This window comes from Antedon bifida, chromosome 3 (genome assembly GCF_963402885.1).
Source record: "Antedon bifida chromosome 3, ecAntBifi1.1, whole genome shotgun sequence".
NCBI classification, from domain to species: Eukaryota; Metazoa; Echinodermata; class Crinoidea; order Comatulida; family Antedonidae; genus Antedon; species Antedon bifida.
This window is the reverse complement of record NC_136228.1, coordinates 7,787,098-7,810,485: the sequence shown is the minus strand read 5'-3', so window position 1 is coordinate 7,810,485 and position 23,388 is coordinate 7,787,098. Positions and strand designations below refer to the sequence as shown.

At 31.1% G+C, this 23,388-nt stretch overlaps 1 protein-coding gene across 1 annotated transcript in view; it reads right to left on the bottom strand.

Moving 5' to 3' along the window:
- Nucleotides 1–16,193, bottom strand: part of LOC144838846 (gamma-aminobutyric acid type B receptor subunit 1-like) — a 71,911-nt gene extending 55,718 nt beyond the window's left edge. The window contains exon 1 of the mRNA XM_078694354.1: nucleotides 15,946–16,193. Within this exon, the coding sequence (XP_078550480.1) occupies nucleotides 15,946–16,188 (243 nt within the window). The 5' untranslated portion in view covers nucleotides 16,189–16,193. The remainder of the gene's footprint in view (nucleotides 1–15,945) is intronic.
- Nucleotides 16,194–23,388: the final 7,195 nt, after the last annotated feature.

The following is a 23,388-nucleotide window of genomic DNA, read 5'->3' as shown; positions in this document are numbered from 1 at the left end:
TAATTTCTAGTGAGATTGTTTTATGATGTCCAAGGCAGACATCTAGCCTCATGTATGTTTAATGCTTAATTTTATATATTTATTTTTGGTATATCTATATCGTTTCTACTATCCTGTGGCATTTTATTTTCAATGTTTCACAATATATCAATCAGTATAATTATGCTTTTAGATATTTTCAGCCAATCATGCATGATTGATTTGATACTTACGAAATTAAGACGGAAGATGAGAACATTAGTATCATGTTTTTTAGGTCATTTTTAGCATTTCAGACAAAAGTAATGATCAACTTGTGTAGATATGTCAAGATGATTGACTTGTATCTTCAACTCACTCAGAACAAAATTTAAAGTATTTTCGTTTTATGTAATATATTTTAGCATTTAATCAATCTTCCTAGTATGCCATAATGTAGCAGTATGGCAAACAGCAAGGGAACAATTTCAAACTCCTCTTTTAAATTTCAGTATCAAAATACAATATCAATATAAAATATAACTTCTATTTCAAGGCCTACTGTATATCTAACAATATTCCTACACCAATGAAGGAGGGGACATTGCTGCCAAGAGCTTAGTCTCTCCCTGTGTATGAGGGCTGAGAGCAGTATCCTGTAAAAAGTGGCGACGGATTTGTGAAGAGCCTATCGACTGTTATTTTAGGAAATGCCTCATTTTTCTTACATGTTGTTCTGTTTGCAAAAAAATCAAATTAATGATATTAATTTAGGTTAAATATGTTTGGCGATGTTAACCCATTGTGGCCGAGAATTACTACAACATTTTTCCTCTCCCCTTACCCCCCATCCCCTCACAACCAACATTTCAAAATGACATCTACTTTAGATTCTTGGACATCACTGCGAAACATAAGTGATGTCAAGTGCCTACCACGCATTTGTACGCCAATGATAATCACTACGACTCCTATGTGAAATTTTCTATTCCCAAGATGGCTATAAATCTAAATGGCAGCTCGATGACATAGCACAGTTGTTGAACCATCATATTTTAATAACAACATTAATGGAGTCTGCTGCAGTGGCTCAACCAGTGGACGCAACTTGAATACTAAAACAGTGGGCCTGTTCAAAACAACCGATTATTCATGAGCACTCGTACCACACATGTGTCAGCGTGACTACAGTATAAAGCTCTGTCTACACTATCAAACTTTATGTGACAAAAAAATGTGATGTCATGGGTGGATCCAGCATTATAGATTAGTGGGGGCTAAATATTTCATAAATGATAAAAACGATCCGTCACATTATTTATTTTATTTTAAAACGTTTATTTTTAGAGTGGGGGGGGGGGGAGTGTGGGATAAAGCCTGTTTAGCCCCCGCCTAAATCCGCTCCTGGATGTGCCAATATATGAGCATGATGATGTCATATCACTACCATTTTTGGGCACTTTTTTTTATCAAACTAGAAAATTTAGTGAGGTGAATGATCACATTCTCGTGCCTCAAAATATAAGGCATGATGGCTACTTAAAATATTTTGAATTCAGAGTTCTGGATCTGTTGCTATTTCTAAATATGACTACACTTGTAATATCAATACAACATATACATTCATTGTAAAATGGTATAAAAGATGAGTAAATCTGAGACAACAAATTGTAGGTTCTTGGTTCAAATCTCTTTATGGTGATTTCACTCTTTACAGTTATAATATATTTAATTCTTAGAATTCCTCTTTTTGCTTTAGAATTGAGTAAACTACACTATTGTACAATAATTGCTATCTACATATATAATGTTCCCTTGTTGTTTAGTCAACAATTTATTATTAATATGCATACTTACTTTAATGGGCGACTCGCATTTAGCAGGTGAAATACAGTATTTTAATACGCATTCTCATATCAAGCTTTGGATTTTAATCGATATCATATTATAAATTCTGTTAACTATTTCCCTACTTGGTTTTAATGGGAAACGATAAAATTATAAATATTTTTTTTTATACTATGAATTTCAGTCATACATACATCTTCTTAGCATAGCATTTGCTTGGGCGCTTCAACGAAGGATTTTACATTTTACAAGCAACTATGTATCATTAATTAGCCAGAACAGTCACTTAAAGAAGGCAAATGTACTTAATATGAGTAGTGTGCAAACAGACATGAGAAGTACTGCAGACATGCTATAACAACTGAATGTTTGATTAATGAGAAATAGCCTTTATCCATGCTAATACTGATAATACCATATTAAGAATAAGAAAACATTGAAATGACAAGAAAAAAAACATCTAGATATAAGGCCCATTTACACTAGGAAGATAACGATCAACAATAAATATATAAGCATGCATTTTTTTACATAAAACAAAAGAAATTAGAAAGGTTTTCGTTCCAGAACTATATGATAATCATTTATGATGTCTTTGATAAAAATAATATTTTTAAAATTCCAATCAAATGACGTTATGATAAATAAAAACAATAAAATCGTTGTATTGTCATGATATTATTGCTCTTACTAATCATGATGTCATTTGATTGGACGTGTGAAAATATAATTTTCATCAGAGGAAGCATAGATGGTTATTCTATAGTTCTAGAATGAAAGTTTTTATATTTCTTTTGTTTTATGTATGAAAAATGCATACTTGTCTATTTATCGTCGATCGCCATAGTGTAAATCGGCCTATAACATGCAAATTTTAGTTTTCAGATAGTACTGTAAAACAAAGGAAAATTTGACTCCTAGTTTGCAGGTACCCATCTGAGAGAATGACATCATGATAAGGAATATCTGAAAAGCATGTGAGGAGCATTGTTTGGAGATTTGGTGAGATATGTTTCTCTCATTGCCTTGTCCTTCGACTGGGACATAAAGCTGGCATATGATGTACTGTATGTGCATGATTTAAAGAACTAGGTGCACTGTTCAGATAAGGGCTCCCCTCCCAGAGTTTTAACCAGGGTCCATAAGGGACAATTATTAATACTAACATATTTGTACACATGTGAAGAACATCTGCATCCTAAGGGGTGAATAAACAAACACATAAAATGTTCATTATAATTATTTCTATATACTGTACATTTTTTGTTGAGAGGATAGGTAGGGGGAAGGTGGGCTGTTATTCTACATTTGAATGTATTTTTATTTATTTATCCAGGTTTATATAGTAAAATAAAAAAATGCAGCCTGAAGGCTGAAATTGTTGATTTACAAATATATATATATGGAAACACAAATATTTAAAAAATACAATTTTATACAAAACATTAAAAAATTTGAAAGAGTCAGTTAAAATGTATGTTTTAGATAATAATGTTTTTGTTATAGGCTTAAGCATCAACTGTTACTCTTCTATTTTACATAGACATAAAGCTAAGTCAGTGAATATGATATTAGTCATCCTACCTAACATGTACATAAAATAATGCCTCAATAGTCAAGTAAATAGTTATACAAAATGCACTAAAATTACCTTACAAGATAATCTAGGCAAACTTGAAACTACACATATACATAGTCAATGTAAGAGAAACATGGGTTTCAGTTTGCAATCAATAATGGCTAAGTAAAGTCTGTTCTATTAAAATGAAATGATATGAGCAGAAATCATATTGAAATTCAACGCTAGTCGAGAATTAAATCAATCGGTCACCGTACACTATTGTGCCTCACCGCTACATCAATTCCTAAGTATAGTACCAATTTCATACTGTATTAAAATTTTAAAATGAATTCAATGCCACAATTACACAACAATGGCTTGGATACGGATAATCTAAATTTAGAATTTCTAAGGAAATTGGGTTGCGTTGTACCAACTAGATGGAGTAATTATACGGCCGCGCTGTTTTTGTTTGTCTGTGAACTGATTTCAAGTTTCAATTATGAAATCACACACAAGAAGCCACTTACGATATTAATTTCAAAATATTAACAATTTCTCACCTAAGTTGAAATAAAATAATGTCATGAAATGTAGACTTGTATATATATATGTCCACACACAAAAGGAGTGTGTTAACAGCGTTTTTTATTGTAAGCATTACGTACAATCACTGATTTTCTGCAGAGTCTAAAAGAGACCAGGTGTGTGGTAATGACTAAAATGATGTACTGGTCCATCTTTCCTCCTGCTGTGGACTAAGATGCTGTTGGTGGCAGCTTGACATAAAGGGTTCTTCAAGGGAAGATGCCAAAGTTATGGTATATCATATCTTCTACTCCTACACTGTGCTTTGTATATATAAAGCATATTATAAATTTGAATCTAATAAAAAGCTCTTTGATAAAAGCGCTATATAAGCAAAAACATCTTTTTTCCAATAGATTGTTAAGTAATTTTATATAGGCCAGCTGATTAAACATTAAATAATAATTGTGACCCATATCATTGTCAATTATCCTTTTATAAATTATATATATGCACTTCTGCTATACTTCATCATTACTTCATTATTACTAATACGATCACAGTAAAACTTTAATATCATAAAGCAAAGATAATTTCATATGTCAAAACCAATATACAAAACTTTTCTTCTGGTTCCATTCCAATTTAAATAACAATCCATATTCATTCCGCTATTCAATTTTATCCGCAATCATCTGATTGGATTATCAATGTCTCTCACTCTGTGTAAATACTTTAATCTAATTTAATTTAAACATAAATTAAATCTCAGTCTACACATTCCCCAATTTCAAGCCTCATAAATAAACTTTTCTAATTTTACCTAAATTATCTTCATAGTGTCAGACAAACCAATAAATAGAAAGCTTGTCATCCTATTCTTGAAGATAGAGGTAGAAGAGTATGGCAAAAAAGACAAATACATTCCCAAAAGATATCAGTCCAATTATACGTTTTGCACTAATAAAACACAATTTTCATCAAGTTCACTATGGGTCCTTTTTTGACCGAGCTGCCACAAAAGCGGGCTTATTCACAACAATTATACCAAACATGCATGTATTGAAAACAGACAGACGAGTACATGAGTACCAAGTAGGGTGTCAAAATTGCCTACATGACAGTTTGGCAAGCTTCTATCACTTATCAAGTAAATTAAATAGATTTCCATAATTAGGTCGGGTCAAAACATGTTATTAATTTGGATGTTAAGTACTCAACAGAGAGTACACAATTTTAAACCAGATTCTCTATGGAATCAAAGGTTCTCATGCATTGTGAGTTAAACATGACATGCTCTATGTAGTCAGATCTATATAGTCTAAAGGAAATTAATACATTATAGTTGATTGCCTTCATATAGTGATGTACTTTTGGTGGTAATGTTGTACTTTCCTGGACACAGTGCTAGAGAAACTCACAAATTATCATTTAATTACTGTTTCATTGTTCATCAAATGGAATATAACAAATTTTATTACCAAGATTATTTAATCCATATTTTGTCTAGTCTTCCATTAGGCAAATATATTCAAGCAAAACTTATTATGATTAAATTTTATGCAAAACAATCAATGGTAACTCAATACACAATATTCTATCTATCAAAGCTACTCATAAAACTTATATCCAAACTAGTACAGTCATATCTATTATATGGAAGCGAGCATTTGTTCGATGCATTATTGAAATATTGACCTTCAAGAAACCATAATACTGTATTGTCTTCCTCCTCATTTTTCATATTCTATTCATAATAGGTTGATACCTGTACATCAGTTAAGGATGATAAACTTCATTTACATATATTTGGAATTAATATTATTCTAGTTGCAATTTAATTGAATATCAATGCATATTTATTATAGATCGATTAAACACATTAAATGTAGGTTTATTTGTAATATACTTGGTAACCCAATTTAATGTGTTATCAAACATAGATCGGTAAAATCATTAGAGAAGATGGTGGTTTAGTGAAGCGTGTGGGTTTGCATTGTATCCGTACGCAGTACGCACCGAATCAATATATTCCTTAATATCCCAGTTGGGTTAAAAGGTCACTGCTACGATCTTTAATAGGTTTATGCATTTAATTAATGTTCTACTTCAGCCTCTTACTTATTAAGTAGGTTTATGTTATGAACAATTTATTATAATGATAAAATTAATAAAGCTCTTTCCAAAATAATTACGATTTCTATGTGGTACTTGAAAACGATAAGATGTTACCTAAACGACTAGCTTCAAACAAGATGATGTCTATACTCAACATTTAATCAAAATACATAGCGCACTAGAAATCAATGATTCTGGCAGTTTACAATTCTTTCATTTATAATGTAGCCTAGTAAATACAAATATTAAAAACATGAGAGCACACCAATAATTATCTGTGATATAAACATTCTTTTCATTAATACTTCATGTACTGTATTATATAGTGTACTCTTTTTTAAACAGGGGTTAAACTTGATGAATAAAAATCTATATTAATTTTTGTTTGTTTTATTTTGACAAGAAAAATGATTAATAAATGGATACTAAGGTGAAGTGCGATGGCATCTCAAACCATACTTCCAAAACGTGCCAACAAAATATTTGTAAACAGTTTTTCTGGCTGTTTTACTTTATCATTTTGATTTAGCTTTTTGTTTATTATTAATTTTTTTTTATCTTCATTGAGATTCAGCCAATGATACCCATAGCATCATTGACATTTTTTCAGTAATTTGCCTTTGGATTAATATACATATATGGTCAAATAAACAATAAACAAACAATTATTGATAAATCTTTCATTATACAGTAGTCTTCTAAAATCACAGTGTTCAGTCTTTAAATCGTCTTTCTTATTTTCTCAAACCCGTCTTCTCCACTTTTAACAGAATGTGTATCTAATTGAATATATTTGTCTTACTTCCGTTCTGCTATTATACAACTCTGTGTATAGTAGACCACTATGATTTGCTCATAATATAATTAGACACTTAGCTCAAATTGAACTTACTCGTAATGGGGTCAAGTATTAGGAATCTATCATGTACAGTACAAGAACACATTAGAAAAGTATAACAGCTTAAAAGCATATTGAAGATATAAACAACAAGCGATCTATAGAAACATACCTGCAGCAGAAAGAGAGCCACTCATTTCAACTGATCAATTATAATAACAATGTGTGCATATTCAGGCTAATGGTTATACAGTCAACTCTTCCAATAACAGGCTCTCTGAAAATCGGAAACTCTTCCAATACCAGACTTTTCCAAGGGACCAAAATTCATTTTTAGAATTAAAAACACATTCTGAATACCAGACGTTCCCTGAAAACCAGACATGGACAGCCTAAAGCTTGGATCCCATTGGGACGCAACGCAAGGAAGTAGACGCAACGCAAACGAGTTGACCAATGACAAGCGACAGTCGGATAAATTCATCGCTTGTGATTGGTCAAATCCATTACGTTGGGTTATGTCGTTGTGTTGCGTCTCTAGTGGGAACCAAGCATAAAGGTGTATTGTGAGAGTTGACTGTAGTAGAATCCAGTAGGGTACAGGATCTTCTTTTTGCAATAAGAACATACATACAGCAGAAAAAAAGCCATTTCATATACCACATTCACGGTGAATAAAGCATTGTGTAGGTCAGGCATATTTCATGCCGAAGCCACAAACAATATGCTAGGGGCCTGGATTGTGTATTTTTCATGATGTTTTTTTTCTTCTAAATTCACCTCTGGTACTATCACAAACCATGATATTATTCCCTAAAGATGAAAGATATCCTGGAGCTAGAGAATGCAGGAGATCTCAGTCTTATAATAATATATTTTCAGGACTTAGACGTTAACACTTTTCAACTACATGCTTCTTCCCTAAGGGTCATGCCATGTCAGTGCTGCCAATTCTAGCGTTCATTCGTCTGTCCACAACAGTGGATGTGTGAGCTAGAATAGATTAAATTTTAACTATTTCATATTCAATGTAAAAACATAGCTATGTTATACTAATGTAGATACTGTATTGGAGAATGAAGGACACCTCTGTCTTTGTATCACAAAAATACAAATCAGATATATACCAACTGATCTATTATATAAAACCTACATGTACATATTCAGGGTAGAGAGTTACAGTACAATCAGTACAATATCTACATTTGGTAACATAATAGCTATCTTATATTATTTTTTTGCAATAATCAGACAGCAGAACGTGAAGTTCCAACAAACAAGTTTGTAAACTCGATAGGATGTGCATAACTGTCTACACTTCAAACTTTATGTGACAAAATAATGTGATATGCCCATTATGGACATTACAATGTCATATCACTACCATAATTGGGCACATCACTACCATATTTGGGCACATCACACGGTTTTTAGTCAAACTAGTTTGATAGTGTATACAGAGCTTTATTCTCCGTTTTACTACTATAAGTCAGTCAAACATAAAATGAAAAGAAATTATGTGAATTCTTTAAAACATATTTTACACTAATAACAGATTTAGTAATATTGACTTTGGTTTTGTATTGCTTCCCTGACATTTTAGAAATAGTATCAAACAGCATCTGTCATCAGTTATATTTCTATGCAGGTTAGGTTTAACGATGCCAATGATAGGAAATTTCATAGTTATAGCATACTAAAATTAGACGCATTCACGTCAAGTGCAACCCAATCCTTATTATTAGCAGCAAGCAGTTGTATTTTAAGCCTTACAGAAGGTTCTCAGCTTGTTGAAATACAATTGAGGTAATAATGGCCATATTAAATGGGAAATTTTCCATAAAAAGATGTGATCGATTTCAGTCAAAGTTCATTGACCTCAAACACGTCGCAAAAATATGTTCACAGTTTTGTACGGAGTTGAATACAAACATCTTTGATGAATAATAGATGGATTAAGAAAAAGGACTCAAGGGAAGAAAACTAAAAGAAGAAAGTGTTTTTATGCATATTATAGTTAATGGTACATCTTTGATGAACAAAATATGGATTAAGAAAAAAGGTGGATTAAGAGAAGAGATGGATTAAGGACTCAAGGGAGGGAAACTGAAAGAAAAAAGTGTTTTTACATTGTGGTAAATCTTTGATGAACAAAATATGGATTAAGAAAAAAGGTGGATTAAGAGAAGAGATGGATTAAGGAATCGGGGGAGGAAAACTGAAAGAAGAAAGTGTTTTTACATTGTGGTTAATCTTTGAAGAACAAAATATGGATTAAGAAAAAAGGTGGATTAAGAGAAGAGATGGATTAAGGCAATAATCAATATCTAATTAATAATTGGAAAAAAATATTTAATTAATATTATTATTATTATCATTGAAGTCAGTGTGAAGCATTGTATAGAGAACCATCTTCATTGTGAGCAGACACATAGTGTAATTAATACAAGCTGTAGCATAAGTGGAATCCTTGAATACCACACAGTCTGTTAACTACATAAAAGCATATTATTGTACAACATTATCACTTCCATAATAATTAGCTGAAAAAATAAATAGAAAAAGGAATTCTCCATGGTTTAAAATGTGCCTAGGTCTGATTATTACTGTAAGAGTATGTGTTAAAGTTCGGAAATCACAAGAACTTTACTAGCAAGAAGTAAACAAAAATACATCAGAATAAACTATAATGGTAATGGAAAAAGATGTAAAGAAATATTATATATTACAAAATGCTCTAGAAAATTAGAAGAATTTACCAAGCTCGCTTAAAGTTTTATGATGGTAACATTTTCAAACAATTCCCACTAGGGATTTTTGTCTAGTTTAGTTTTCCCGGGAGCAGCCGTAAAATGCTTGAGTCGTCATCTGCTCTACATCAGTGACTGAGTTAAGTTCAGGCAGAGCACACTGTTCACATTGGACTATCGAGTTCGGTAAAACTTGAGCAGGTTGTGCTCGGTTGAACTAACCACTCAGATAAACTGACGTTACCAAAGTTATTCATGTTAGTTCAAAATATAATCGAACGCCACTGGGAGTTCATGATGTATAACATTGTTTATCAAAAAAATATTTATAAGAATGGTAAAACTAATCACTGAGTTGATTATTTTGTTACCGAACATGTTCAGTACCATTGCTGCTAAAAAAAATGATGATTGTCATGAAAGAAGGAAAAATAAATTGTTGGATGATCATTATGGAAGAAGCAAAAATTAATTGGAAGCCCGTAGTCAGGATTTTTACAGGAGGGTTCTTTTGTGCAAGCGTATATAATATAAATTTAGGCTACTCTAGATGAAAGTAATTTGTCTATTGGCTAGGTATAGGATTGGACAAAGGGCACTTCAGGCCCTACAACCCCTGGCTACGAGCTTGCATTGTTTATTATCGAATTTGCAAAAGCAATATATTCCAGTACATATTCTCAGAATATCTTTAAAAATAAGTTATTATATTAATACTTTATTACGTTTAGATTGCTCAGTCAATTTGGAGAGTCATACTGTACCTTCAAAACTCATTTGTAAATCACTTTCAATAATTTTTATATTTCATTTTCATATACAATCTATCCATCATAAAGATAAATAGGTTTATATGAACTATGCCAATTTCAAATCTGAACGATGCAATGACTATTCTTACTGCCTACTTCATAAGAATTCTAATATAATATTAAATTCAGCCTATATTCGATATATACTCATAGTAGGGATGGGTGCTTTTAAACAGGTCTAAATTAATTTAAAAGATACATAAAAACATGAGATAGGCCAGGTGCATGCTAACAATTTCTACTGATTATAGTTTACAATAATTATCAATCTATTTTTTGTTTTTCGAGTTAAACAATTTTTTTTTCAAAATGAAGCAGTCAGGGTGATGAAATAGTTTAATTTATTTAATAAAATCTTTATTCATTGTGCACAAATGTTTTGAATAGAGAGGCATTTTAAACAAATTATGACAAATAAACAGAGTGCAAAAAGATTTTATCGTTCTATAGATAATATAACTTGAATTTTACCATTTTTTAAAATTCAAAATATACATTTTTATTTTCATGATTATATCACAAACATTTTTTGCTCCATTTTCTGGGGAGTCACCGACATTAGGTTGAACTACCTAAGCTAGTGAAAAAGGTCTGGCAGGATGTTATAGGAGAGTTTTGCCAAATTCTATATTTAACCATTTTACGATTGCTGTTGTAATACATATTTTAATTCATATTTAACCAAATATTAAATCTAAAATTCATGTAGATAGTGTAAACAACTAATATTTCACACTATCTACCCATGTGGTCTTCTAAATATTCCTTATTAAAATAACAAAAGAAAATAAAAATTGATTTGTATATATAGGTCTTCGTTTGACCTCAAAACATGGGAAAATATACATATTGTATTTCTCTTTGTTGCAATCAAAATTCCAACATTAAATAAGCGATTTTAATAATACATGGTTTACTCATAAATGATCAGTTTGTAGATGACATTATTCTCTTTATGGTGAAACATCAAAGGAAAAGAAAATAAACTTTAGCTCATTTATTCAACTCATGATGGAGTATTATACTAAAGTTTGTCATAACACAAAAGTTAATAAAATGTCTTATAATATAGGTCTATGTTTGACCGCAAAAACGTTGAAAAACCACTAAAAAAATCATTCTGTGTTTTAAAAAAACTATTTTCTATCACAGTTTTAAATTACTAAATTTAAAATTTCTAATTAGCACATTTATAATGTATTTTTTACATCTTTTTTTTTGTAAACTCAAATAGAAGAAATTAACTATGCTACTTTGGAATCTGTGAATCTAGCAATTACGCGATTCACACAAACAAAAATCTTTCAAAACAAACTAAATACTGTATTGTAAAACATTGTTTCCTTGGTATAATCATGTGAAAGTGCTTTTGTGTAAAGCTCTGTCTGCACTATCAAATTAGTTGGACAAAAAAAGTGTGATTTGCCCAAATATGATAGTGATATTCCCAAATATGGTAGTGATATGAAATCATCATGTCCATATATGAGCACATCACATTTTGTTGTCACATAAAGTTTGATATGGTAGACAAGGCTTTAGATTGATGTAAAATCTTAGAACATGTTAGTAAAATCTCAGAACACCAGCACAAAACATTACTGTACATTTCGCATACGCACTACTATCTTTCCAAGCAGGTTTTTACACAGACATTACATTACACCAGGGAAGAGTTCTTCCCTGATTACAACATGACAAACCTGCGTGTGAAACCGCTCTAACTCGGTAAATTTATCCCAGGAGAGATTTTATACATATGTGTATGTATAGTAATGTAAATCAGGTAAATAGGTCACTAGTTTTTAAATAAAAAGTAATAAATATTTTAAGATCACGTTTTACAAACATTAAATCAATTGGCGCATAAATTTAACTTGCGTTGTATGTATTGTATTAGTCTGGGTTCCAGACGGAGTTTTGTCTTAATATTAGTAAAAAGATAAATATTTTGGCACATATGGCGTTTCATACGTATACTACTTGATTTTGGATACTCCGTCTGGGCACACACGTACAAGTCACGTGGTTTGACACCAAGAATTCTTGGTGCATACGATTATCCAGTTGACTAGTTTCAGCCGCATGCCATTGGCTACTCACTCGTACGCGGTTTTAATATTTATATTTCAGAATTTCAAGGACTCAACAACTACGATGATGCGCATGCGCTATGTTACGTTTTGACAACGTGTACTTGGGTACATGATGAAAGTTTCTGAAGGCTAGAAATGATTTTATAGGCCTAGTAGTCTGGTAAACATTTGATGGGATTTTTCCCAAGAACAAGAAAACTTGTCTTGATATGATAGGCTAGCTTCTCCGCAAATCAAACATTGTATGGATCATTTATTATGCGGAGATAATTTGATTTAATTCCCACCCAGACCCTGTCCTGTGGTGGTGTAGCTCTGTTGTGTGCCGGTGGTGGTATGTACCTTATTGGTGTTTTATTGGTGTCATACGTACAAGTTGAGTAGGCCTACGAAGGAGGCCTAGGCCAGGACTAAACAATTAATAAACAAAACAACTTGGCAACACGATTTTATATTTCACCAGTTGTTCAGTCTCGATCGTACATTCAGCACTGTATGTACTCGATCTTTGGTTGATTCGAAATCCATATTTACATACCGCCTGCCCCATATAGCCAAATACGGTATGATAACCTACGTCATTCTTATCGGATGTTTGCAGTCTGTAAAAGTGATTTCACAAGTCTGTATTTTCAGACAAAAATCGAAATAAAAACAAATAAATTAAATAAATATTGTATGTGTTTTGTGTTTGCTTGTAGTTTATTTTGCTTCCATTAGAGGACTACATTGAAAATAAGTTCCACATCAGGACTCATAGTTTATCCTGCATTTCTTTGTCTCTTAATCAGCTTATTATACTTTATAGAATTTAATGAGTTTTTTTGCTATTTTTCATTCATTATTTTAATTATATATACAGTACATTATATTTATTGTATTTGTATTGTATGCTATTGTATTTTTAATGAGATGCAAATAAATACAATCAACATTTCGCAAGAGATCTCCAAGCGAAGAAAAGAACTTTCTCCACTATTGTAGTTGGAATCCATAAAAAAAAACTTGAGATAGGTCTTAAGTGATGTAGGCCTACAATTTCTTAATCTATGGACTTTGACACTTAAGAAGGAAACGTATAATTGCCTTTAATGGACACTGATCATTATCGCAAAAGGTAATGATATGATGGCCGTGAACCTGGCAACTTATTATTTGTACAAATATTTATACTTTCTCACATTCACTAAGAATGTTAGTTCTTTTTTTATAACATAAATGTTATTCAGATTTACGTCTAATACTAATATTATTTTAAACATTTTGGCTTAATTTTATTAGGAAACGAATAACCCATTTAATATAAATAAGCCCAGTGGGTTTATGCTTGTGTTCAACAAAGATCAACCTAATGCCAATAGTAACTATAAATGATCTTCAAATTAGTTAGATCAAGATATAGGCCTTCTGAATCGCTGGCTCTTTGAGTGAGTGAGTGATTGGCCGAGCGGTTAAGACAGTGGAACCGTAATTACATAGCCATAACATCGGCAGGGGTTCGAGGCTCACTCACTCCATGGTTCTGGTGGTAGAACGAGTCTTCTCGGATAAGGACTATAAACCGTAGGTCCAGTGTACACAACTAGCTCGTGTGCACTTTCGAGACGAGTAGGGGGTTACCCGGTGTATTAGTACATCACAGCCACTGATCACCAACTGGGCCCTCTGGGAGACCAGTCTTTGACTGAAGAGGTCGCTCAGTATAAAAATAAACAAACAAACAAACAATCTGGTGATACAGCATAGGCCTGGCCTTCCTAGCAAGGGACCTCGTATTCAAACGCCGCTTTTAACATAGCCATTTTAGCCCAATAAAAATTTTATTTCATTCAGTTTTGAAAATTCCATTTTTAAGTGTAATTTGAACTGTATATTATTCAAGGTTAAAATAAATACATTATTTCTAGTCGTTCCCCGTAAACGGGAGAATGGCAACTTTATTGTCCTCAAAAAGTTAAGACAATGGAATTTCCCACTAAGCTCCGCCCCCTTTGTTAAAGCTCATGCATAAATTATTCATGAGCACCGTCCTGTGGCTTACCGTCGTGTTTCGTAAAGTCCCTATTTCTTTTCAATAAACCAATTGAATTAAAAATTTAGATAGTTAACTAAGTATTATTATCTTTATTTACAATAATACTATATATCAATTCTTGTAATTCGTTTTATATTTTTGCTATGTTTTTGTATAATTCTGTTATTAATTATTTAAGGTGTTTCATTTAGGGACCACAGTGGAAATAAGTTGCTTTTTCTACTTTTCTGCATTTTTTATCCCTGATTGACCCACTTGATCATCACAATGAAGAAATAAAAATACTACTATGTACTATGTTGAAATAAGGATTAATGAACTCTCTGGTTTATGTTTAAATAAACTTACCCCAAAATAACACTATTATTATTTTGGAGTAATAATAATATCCTGGATTTATATAGCGCCTAATGTTGTGAAACCTCTAAGTGCTGAACATTATTACCCCAGTCATTTTTTTTTAATCAAACATGTATGGAAACATACTCCCATAATGCAGCTAGTAATAGGTTAAGATGAAATTAATGTTATTACTATTATCTTATCTTTTTATTTCACGCTTTTATTTCGTTGTCTTCCTCATTGCAGTACAAAATTAAATGGTAAATATAGATAAATATAAATATATAATAATAATAATAAAATTGTAAAAAGGAATACAATAAACAATTTAAACAATCGTTTTTATTGTGTAATAAGTGTCAGTATAAGTGCTGATTAGAGAAAAAAATGTTTTATTACATTTTTGTTTATGAGAATTAAAAACAAGTAATGTTTTTTTTTTTTTTTTATTTTAATGTTGCAATATGTGGATTGATATTTTCATTATTATTCTTGAAAATGTGTGAAGTTTAATTAATTACGGGTTTCATGTGTTCTCTGTATTAATGGTGAATGGTGAGCTGGTTTAACACAAAGCTTATATTCTATTACATTTCTCCCAAATCTATAAAATATCATCGCAAGATCGAGCATGGAATAACCAGGTGTAAAAAGGTCTAGAATTTTTGTCTGATGTATTAATTTCTCTTAAGAAAAATAACCAAAATGTCTATTACTCACACAATTGTTAAATGTATGTCACCTGTCATGTGATGGGTCAATTAACAATACCTCTCAATTAAAAAGCAAACACACATATATACGTACATACAGATTACACACACCTGCTTGAGAGCAGGGAACCAAAAATCATAAAAATATTGTTTACTGGTAGGAACCAAAAACCATAAAAATATATTTGTTTACTGGTAGGAACCAAAAATCCTAAAAATATATTTGTTTACCGGTATGAACCAAAAATTCTAAAAATATATGTTTACTGGTAGGAACCAAAAATTATAAAATATATATTTGTTTACTGGTAGGAACCAAAAACCATAAAAATATATTTGAACCTACCATACTGTCATTCCAGAACATTTTTAGATAGTATCCTGGTAAAATATCAGATCTATTATTGACATCGTCTAACGCCATCAAGGCTGCTGGAAGGCATCCTTGTCCTCCGTCCCACGTTCCGCCATTCATCGGGAATATCCCACCAATGTTAATCACAACTTCATCACCTTCTTGACCTCGGGGAGTGAAAGCGAAAAAACTGACGCAAATAATAATGCAGAACGTGATAATGTATGACGACATCGTAGTCTTCGATGAACTGTGGCAAACTTCTTCTGAATCACCAATAAGTCAATACCTATAATGATAGATTTAATTATGATTAATATTAGTAATTTAATTAAATAAATTCATATTTAATATGCGTCATTCATAATATCAATAAATTAATTAAATAATCCTGACTTAGGAATACATTTTTCCAAAGGTTTTGAAAGGTTTTTTACTTTTAAAAGTAATATTTTTATATTTGATTTATTTAGTTTTCAAAAACATATGTTCATTCTGAATTAGAATAAAAACGAAGAAAAAACAATAATTCTTCTTCAACTGAACTTCTATCGATCGATGGCTAGTTGACCGCCAGGAATGGCAGTTGACCGCAGGTATGCCAGTAGATTTTACAATCATTGGGGAGATTTACTATGTCAAGCGATGTGTTTAAAAAAAATCTAAACAATTCTAGTTTGATTTGATGCTATAGTTCATATTCCATAGTACAAAACTATAATTACACTCACATAATCAAAATGATCTAAATGTATGTTTTGTCACCAATTTTGTTGTTTTTGATTAGAAAATTGAGAAAATGATGTTATATCACCTTCTAAGTGATGTAAGACATTTTAGCAAGTCACGTTTTCTATGGACTTTTCAACTCAGTTTCCGGCCAGTACTGTATTTCTAAGCAAAAGTCAACTTGTAGCTTAATTGAGAAGAATTGCGCACAAGTGTGGACAGCACATTTTTGTAAAAAGCATGGGAGAAACAGTCTTCTTTAAAGTACGGCCAATGATCAGTTTATAGCATTGCATTGTCCTTCCTTTTTTCATGTTTTGTTTTGTTTCTTGGACCGCACCGCATATCGTGGGTGCTAACGTTTCAAAGGTGTATGGTCAACAAATAAATAAATACTGAACAAAAACTACTTTCATCTTCCCTAAGGTTCCCACCAAATAACGTACATTTGTCGGTCCATAATGAAAGGGGTTGAGATGGACCACTATACATTTTAGTCAGTGTGGTTTGGTCTCTATACTAAAACCTCTCATCAGCCTATACTTACACTGTACCAATACTTGCTTGCTTGGAGTTTAAAAAAAAATGAGGACCCTGCTTATGTCTAAATATGGATATAATAATAATAAGTCTAAGAATAATAATAATAATAATAATAATAATAAAGATTTCTAGAGCGCACTTTGCCACCAAAGGTTCTCAAGGCGCTTATGGTTAGGAGGGTTGGAGGGATGGAGGGATTAGATGGGTCATGTCTTTTCTTTAATAAACAATGTTTAAAATAAGTTTGAATCTATATATTAAAACATAACATTATATCCTAATTAATTTTTTTTTAGTCAATTTATATGTAATTTTATTTTCTATGGACCAGAGATTCCGAAATAAAAGATTGAATGAATGAATGAAAAACTTTAGACCAGACACTTCACTAAAAAAAAATTAATGAATACTTTATGTCTGACTATTACAATACATCAATCTGAGGATGAGTAAACATTATTTATTAAGTATGCCAAGTCACGAAACTTCTAATTCTAGGTCAAACAACAATTGAACAAGATTAATTTCAACGTTTGAAAATGTCTAATCGAAGGCGATACCAAACAAATTGCGATGCATTGTCACGAGTTTAGAATCATATTGTTGTTGCGAAAGAATGAAAAAATGAATCTTAATTAAGATCATTGTATAATAATGGCTTCCATTACGTACGGAATGATACTGGAGAGATTTGAGCCGTTGGAAAAATGACAGTTAAGATTCTTGATAAACCAGTTTGAGATCCTTCTGGGAAATATAATAAACATTGTTTAGCAGTAAAGTTTGGCTGTCTTATGTTGAAACTTTGATTTTTACTGACATAGGCCTACTTATTGCAAAAATACTTTACTTTGTAAATGTTTGTGAAATGCATTATTTGCAACAAGTATTAATAAAAAAAAAATGTATTTTTTGCCAATTCCTAAAAAGACGCTTTGCTGAAAAAATAATTGTTTTCATTATTTTAAATTAAATTGAGATTGGCTGAATGTATGAAAAGAAGTGGGAGATTGTTCCAAAAAGAAGATGCAACGAATGAAAAAGAGAGTCCAATGTATACACAGTAGTAATGATCTGTCAAAGCAACGAAGGGCTGGAATATAATAAAGCTTTCAAATATTAAGGATCTTTTATAAAGCATGCTAAACTTGTAAAGAGTACATCATGGATCTGAAGGTCTGTCCACACTATCAAACTAGTTTGAGAAAAAAGTGTAGTGTGATATGCCCATATGGACACACCACATCTTTTTGTCACATAAAGTTTGATCATTTGAGCATTAGGCAGCTTACACTCACATGACATATCCCTACTCCACCAAATTCTCATCTAGAACTAACATAAAAAAATATCATTATTGAGCCCTTTTAAGTCACTACTCAAAACTCACATTTTCTGATATTTATATATATATATAAACACATCAGGCAAAGAACATTAATTCTAAACCGCCTGGTGACATACTGAAATTTAATTAATTAATTTGAAACGATAAAGATGAGGAAATCTGTGAGAATGAGAAAAAGTCGCCCCAACCGAGACTCGAACTTGGACCGTCTGCTTGATATGCAGTTGCCCTAACCATTAGACCACTGGGGCTTTCATGGTATTGTTCAAACTCGATTGGATAGCGACTCTTTAACATTCTCGGCGTGGTACGGCGGAACAGCACTAGTCCTCAATTGTACGCACGCGCACCAGAGATCAAATTGATACGCCCTCATCTATTCAGTATTTTTATTCACGAAGCGGGATCTCCGAAGAGATACTATATATATATATGCCATGAGCAATAACTGTTGGAATGGCGCTATATAAATCGAACGATTGATTGATTGATTTATTCACTACCATATTTTGGCATATCACTACTATATTTTGGCATTTCACTACCATATTTTGGCATTTCACTACCATATTTTGGCATTTCACTACCATATTTTGGCATTTCACTACCATATTTTGGCATTTCACTACCATATTTGGGTACATCACACTTTTTTTTTGATATACTGTAATGAATGTAGTTGATTGACTTTTTATACAACGTATTCAATTTTACATGTTAAGCAGTACATTATTACATTACACAAGTATTATTACAAATTTACATACATATTTTTATACCTATTTTCATTTTATATACCTACTCCCCCGGGATCCATCACTGCTTTAAGTTAATAAAGTATTTCATGTGCAATGATTAAAATTCAATACATTCAGTGTATATGCTTCAGCATTAAGGCCAATTTACACAGAGAGCGGTAACAGCAAGCCGAAAATCGCGGAGTCTGTTCCAAGTAGAATATGTATCACGATGTGTGTAAATGGTGATAAGGAATAACATAGATTCAAAATTGTTATTTACCGCTCGTCTGTGTAAATTGGCTTTAGACGGTCTAAAGGAACAGGAGTATGTGAACTACCATTAGTTATTTTAAGTTTTAGGATCATAATTCCATTTTGCATCACTTGTCATAATCGCTAATAAATATACTTCAATTACTTTTAATAGCAAATAAAGCCACATGAACTAGCACGTAACACAGCAGCAGGTAGAGAAATTATTGAATATATTGTTTACATTTCTCGTAACATAAGTACATAAGAGAATCATGACAATGTGGTTGTGTCTGGTTAGAACATTCTGCTTTATATTCAAGTTCAAATCTCAGTGTGTGTGGCTTTTTTTCATTCTCGCAGATTTTATCATCTTTATCAATTAAAGATTATTTAATTAATTTAATTAATATTCAGTACTGTATATCACTGGGCGGTTTATAATTTCTTCTAATATATATAATAATTAAATACATACTACTGTATATCTATAAAAATAATTTTTTGCAGAAAAAAAAAAATTGAAATGTTTCAACAATGTTAGTGTTTTTATTGCTGTCATTTGATGGACTTGTAGAAAGAAATATGATAGTATAATGGTTATTCTATAGTAAGATAAATACTTGCCTAATTTCTAATTTTGCTGTAATGTAGGAAAAAGTGTAAATTATCTATCATCATTTTGTTAGCGTCCGAGTATAAACAGACCTTAAGTCCAGTCATGTCTGAGTACAAAACAGTTGTATTTTGTTGTCTTGTTTTGCCCTGCATATACTTGGTCCTCCAAGCTTTGACCTGGGTATGTTTGTTATATTATTCTTGTTTTTTATATTTGAAACAAAGATGATTTTATATAAGATAATAATTATAATTACATGATAAAATCACATTGTGTTCCCAAGCATTTGTTGTTTTCATGAAATTAAGCGATTCGTGCGTCTTGGCTCACGTTCTCAATAAATAAGATCCTGCGCACGTCCCTGATCTAATTTTAAGCGTTTCTTATTCATGTGTGTTAATACCCTGTGTTGTTGATGAATGTGAGTCAATTTATTTAATTAATTTGCAGTAATAACATCGTTGAGTGATTGTGGTAGTATTGGTGTTAAAAGAAAAACAATCTATTATAATACATTATAAAGTGTATATTGGTATTCAATCTTCATCACCTCTATTTATTACATGAATTTAACTCTAAATTATTCTACATTAATCATATTATACATTTTTTTTCTTGTTACCTTGGGGTCTGAATAAACCGTTTATTTCAAAATAGATTTAAAATATAATTTTTTTATCGACTGCATTTTCGGGTGAACCGTGGTCAATCAAAATTCAATTCAAACGTTACTGCAGTTGACACAAGGCCAGCATATGTCAATCAAAGAACTGTTATTTTGTGTTGCAGCTAAAAGTTGCACAGCAATAACCGGTTACACATAAATGTTTGTTTTTTATTTGGGATTCTTTATATGTTTGTTGATTTGATATGATTTTTTTATTACAGTATATATAAAATTACAAAAAAATTTATTCGCATCTCATTAAAAATGCATATTAAAATAATGGATATATATATAAATGTTTCTTTTATAATATTTATGGTTCAATGAATTTAAAGTACTGTATAAAATCATATATTATACAGTTGTATATTTAAACTGTTTTTTCCCACAATCTACATATTCTATAATTACATTTTATAAAATAAGATCATAAAAGATAGTTTGCTTTAGTTAACCTTTCAAATTATAGGAAAAACTTTTGAAATGTATTTAATTAAATATTGCACAAAAATTATTGCCGATTTAAGTTTCTAGGAAAATGTCAACATCTATAAACACGACTACAAAGATAATTGTTATAACCTTTACATCATTCTGGGAATCCAATATTTAATCTTGTAAAGTATTTTATACAATGATATTTATTGTCTCAACCTTAATGGTACAGGAACGTGAAAACGTAAATTGTCAATTACATTGTAAAACAAGATTATAAAAGCTGTCATTCTTAAAGTATTTCATGTTTTGTTTGTTGGAAAAAGAGATTCAAGGTAAAGTGGTTTGAGGGAAATGGAAAAAAAGATGTAGGGGAGGGGGAGGAGAGATTAAAGAGTTGGTCTGAGGGGATTTAAGGGAATTTAGAGGTGATTTAAGAAATAAATCCAGAGAGGATTCAAGGGACCTTAGAGATTATTTAAGGTAACCCAGGGAGGATTTAAGGTAACCCAGGGAGGATTCAATGTAATGCAGTGGGGATAAGGGAAATAGACGTAAGGGCAGGAGGAGAATAAAGAGTGTGTCTGAGGAGATTTAAGGGAATTTAGAGGGTGTGCCAGAGGGGATTCAAAGTAATTTAGAGGTTATTTAATGTAACCCATAGGAGATTTAAGGGAATTTAGATGATGATGATTTAAGAAATAACTTGGATGTTTTAAGGGAAATTGAAGATGATCCAGTGGGAAGTAGGAGGAGAAACTAAAGTGTGCCAGGGGGATTCAAGGTAATTTAGAGGTTATTTAAGGTAACCCATAGGGGATTTAAGGTAAACCAAGAGAAGATCTACGGGGAGTAGGAGTTTTTAGAGTGTACAAAAGAAGATTTAAAGGAATTTAAATGGATATTAAGGGACCTTAGAGATTATTTAAGGTAACCCAGAGAGGATTCAATGTAAACTAGAGGGGATTTAAGGGGGTCCAACGGGTGAAAACTGATGAATCAAGTGTTAATCCAGTCAAAACAGTGTATAAATATTGTATTTTTACATACTGTATACATGGCCTCATTTTCAATTATGGATCTGCTTCTCTTATTCTTGTACAATAAATGATGCATAACGCTACTACTATAGTTTATCAAATAATAACAATGATTGTAATGTCCACTGTAAATTGCTTGAATAAACCCATAAAAACTAGAAAATTTGTAATTTATAATCTGCTAAATATATTTTTTATTATCATTACTCAAAAGGTATTTTATTATATTATGTATTTATTTCAACTGTGCAATATAAAACATATATTTCATATAAACATAATTTATTATTAGTACATTAGCGCGGAGTTTTTTTCTTGCTTGTCGCGGTGTTCAAAATCATCGTAAAGGGAGCATAGCATTATCATTTTTAATGGTTTATTATCTGTATCCTACCCTTACAATGTCATTTTAATGCAATGATATGTTAAAAGGGAAACTCGGAATTGTTGGATATAAATGAAATGAAATATAATTTATTAATAAAAATGTAGCTTTTAAAAATAATATTTCCTTAAATGTATTTAGTGTTATGATATGGAATTCCATTTATTTAATTTTCCTATGCTTTAGGACTATAATTTATCAAATTGTTATCTTATATTAAAATAAAAATGTAGTTTAAAATTCGTATTTTCTTACATTTTTTTAATGTTATGTTATGGATATCCACTTACTTAATTTGCCAATACTTTAGTACCACAATTTATCAAATCTTTATCTTGTCATTTTGACAGTTTGTGATAACGTACAGTAGTAAAATATCGTAAACTATGATTAAATGAATTTTTTTTAAATAAAACATTTTTTTTTCTAGAAATTTACTGTAAACTATATCATAAACCATCATCAAAATACCTTTATAGAATTTATATACATGCAATACCACTATACAATAAATATTAAATAAAAATTATTGATTAATATTCAAGTTGTTATAAATGGAAATGTTAATAAAATCAATAACAAAACAAATATGTATCTATAGTAACATTCCAAATAACAATGATCATTATTTATTAATAAAGGAAAATTGAAAAAAAAAATTATGAAAATTCAGTAA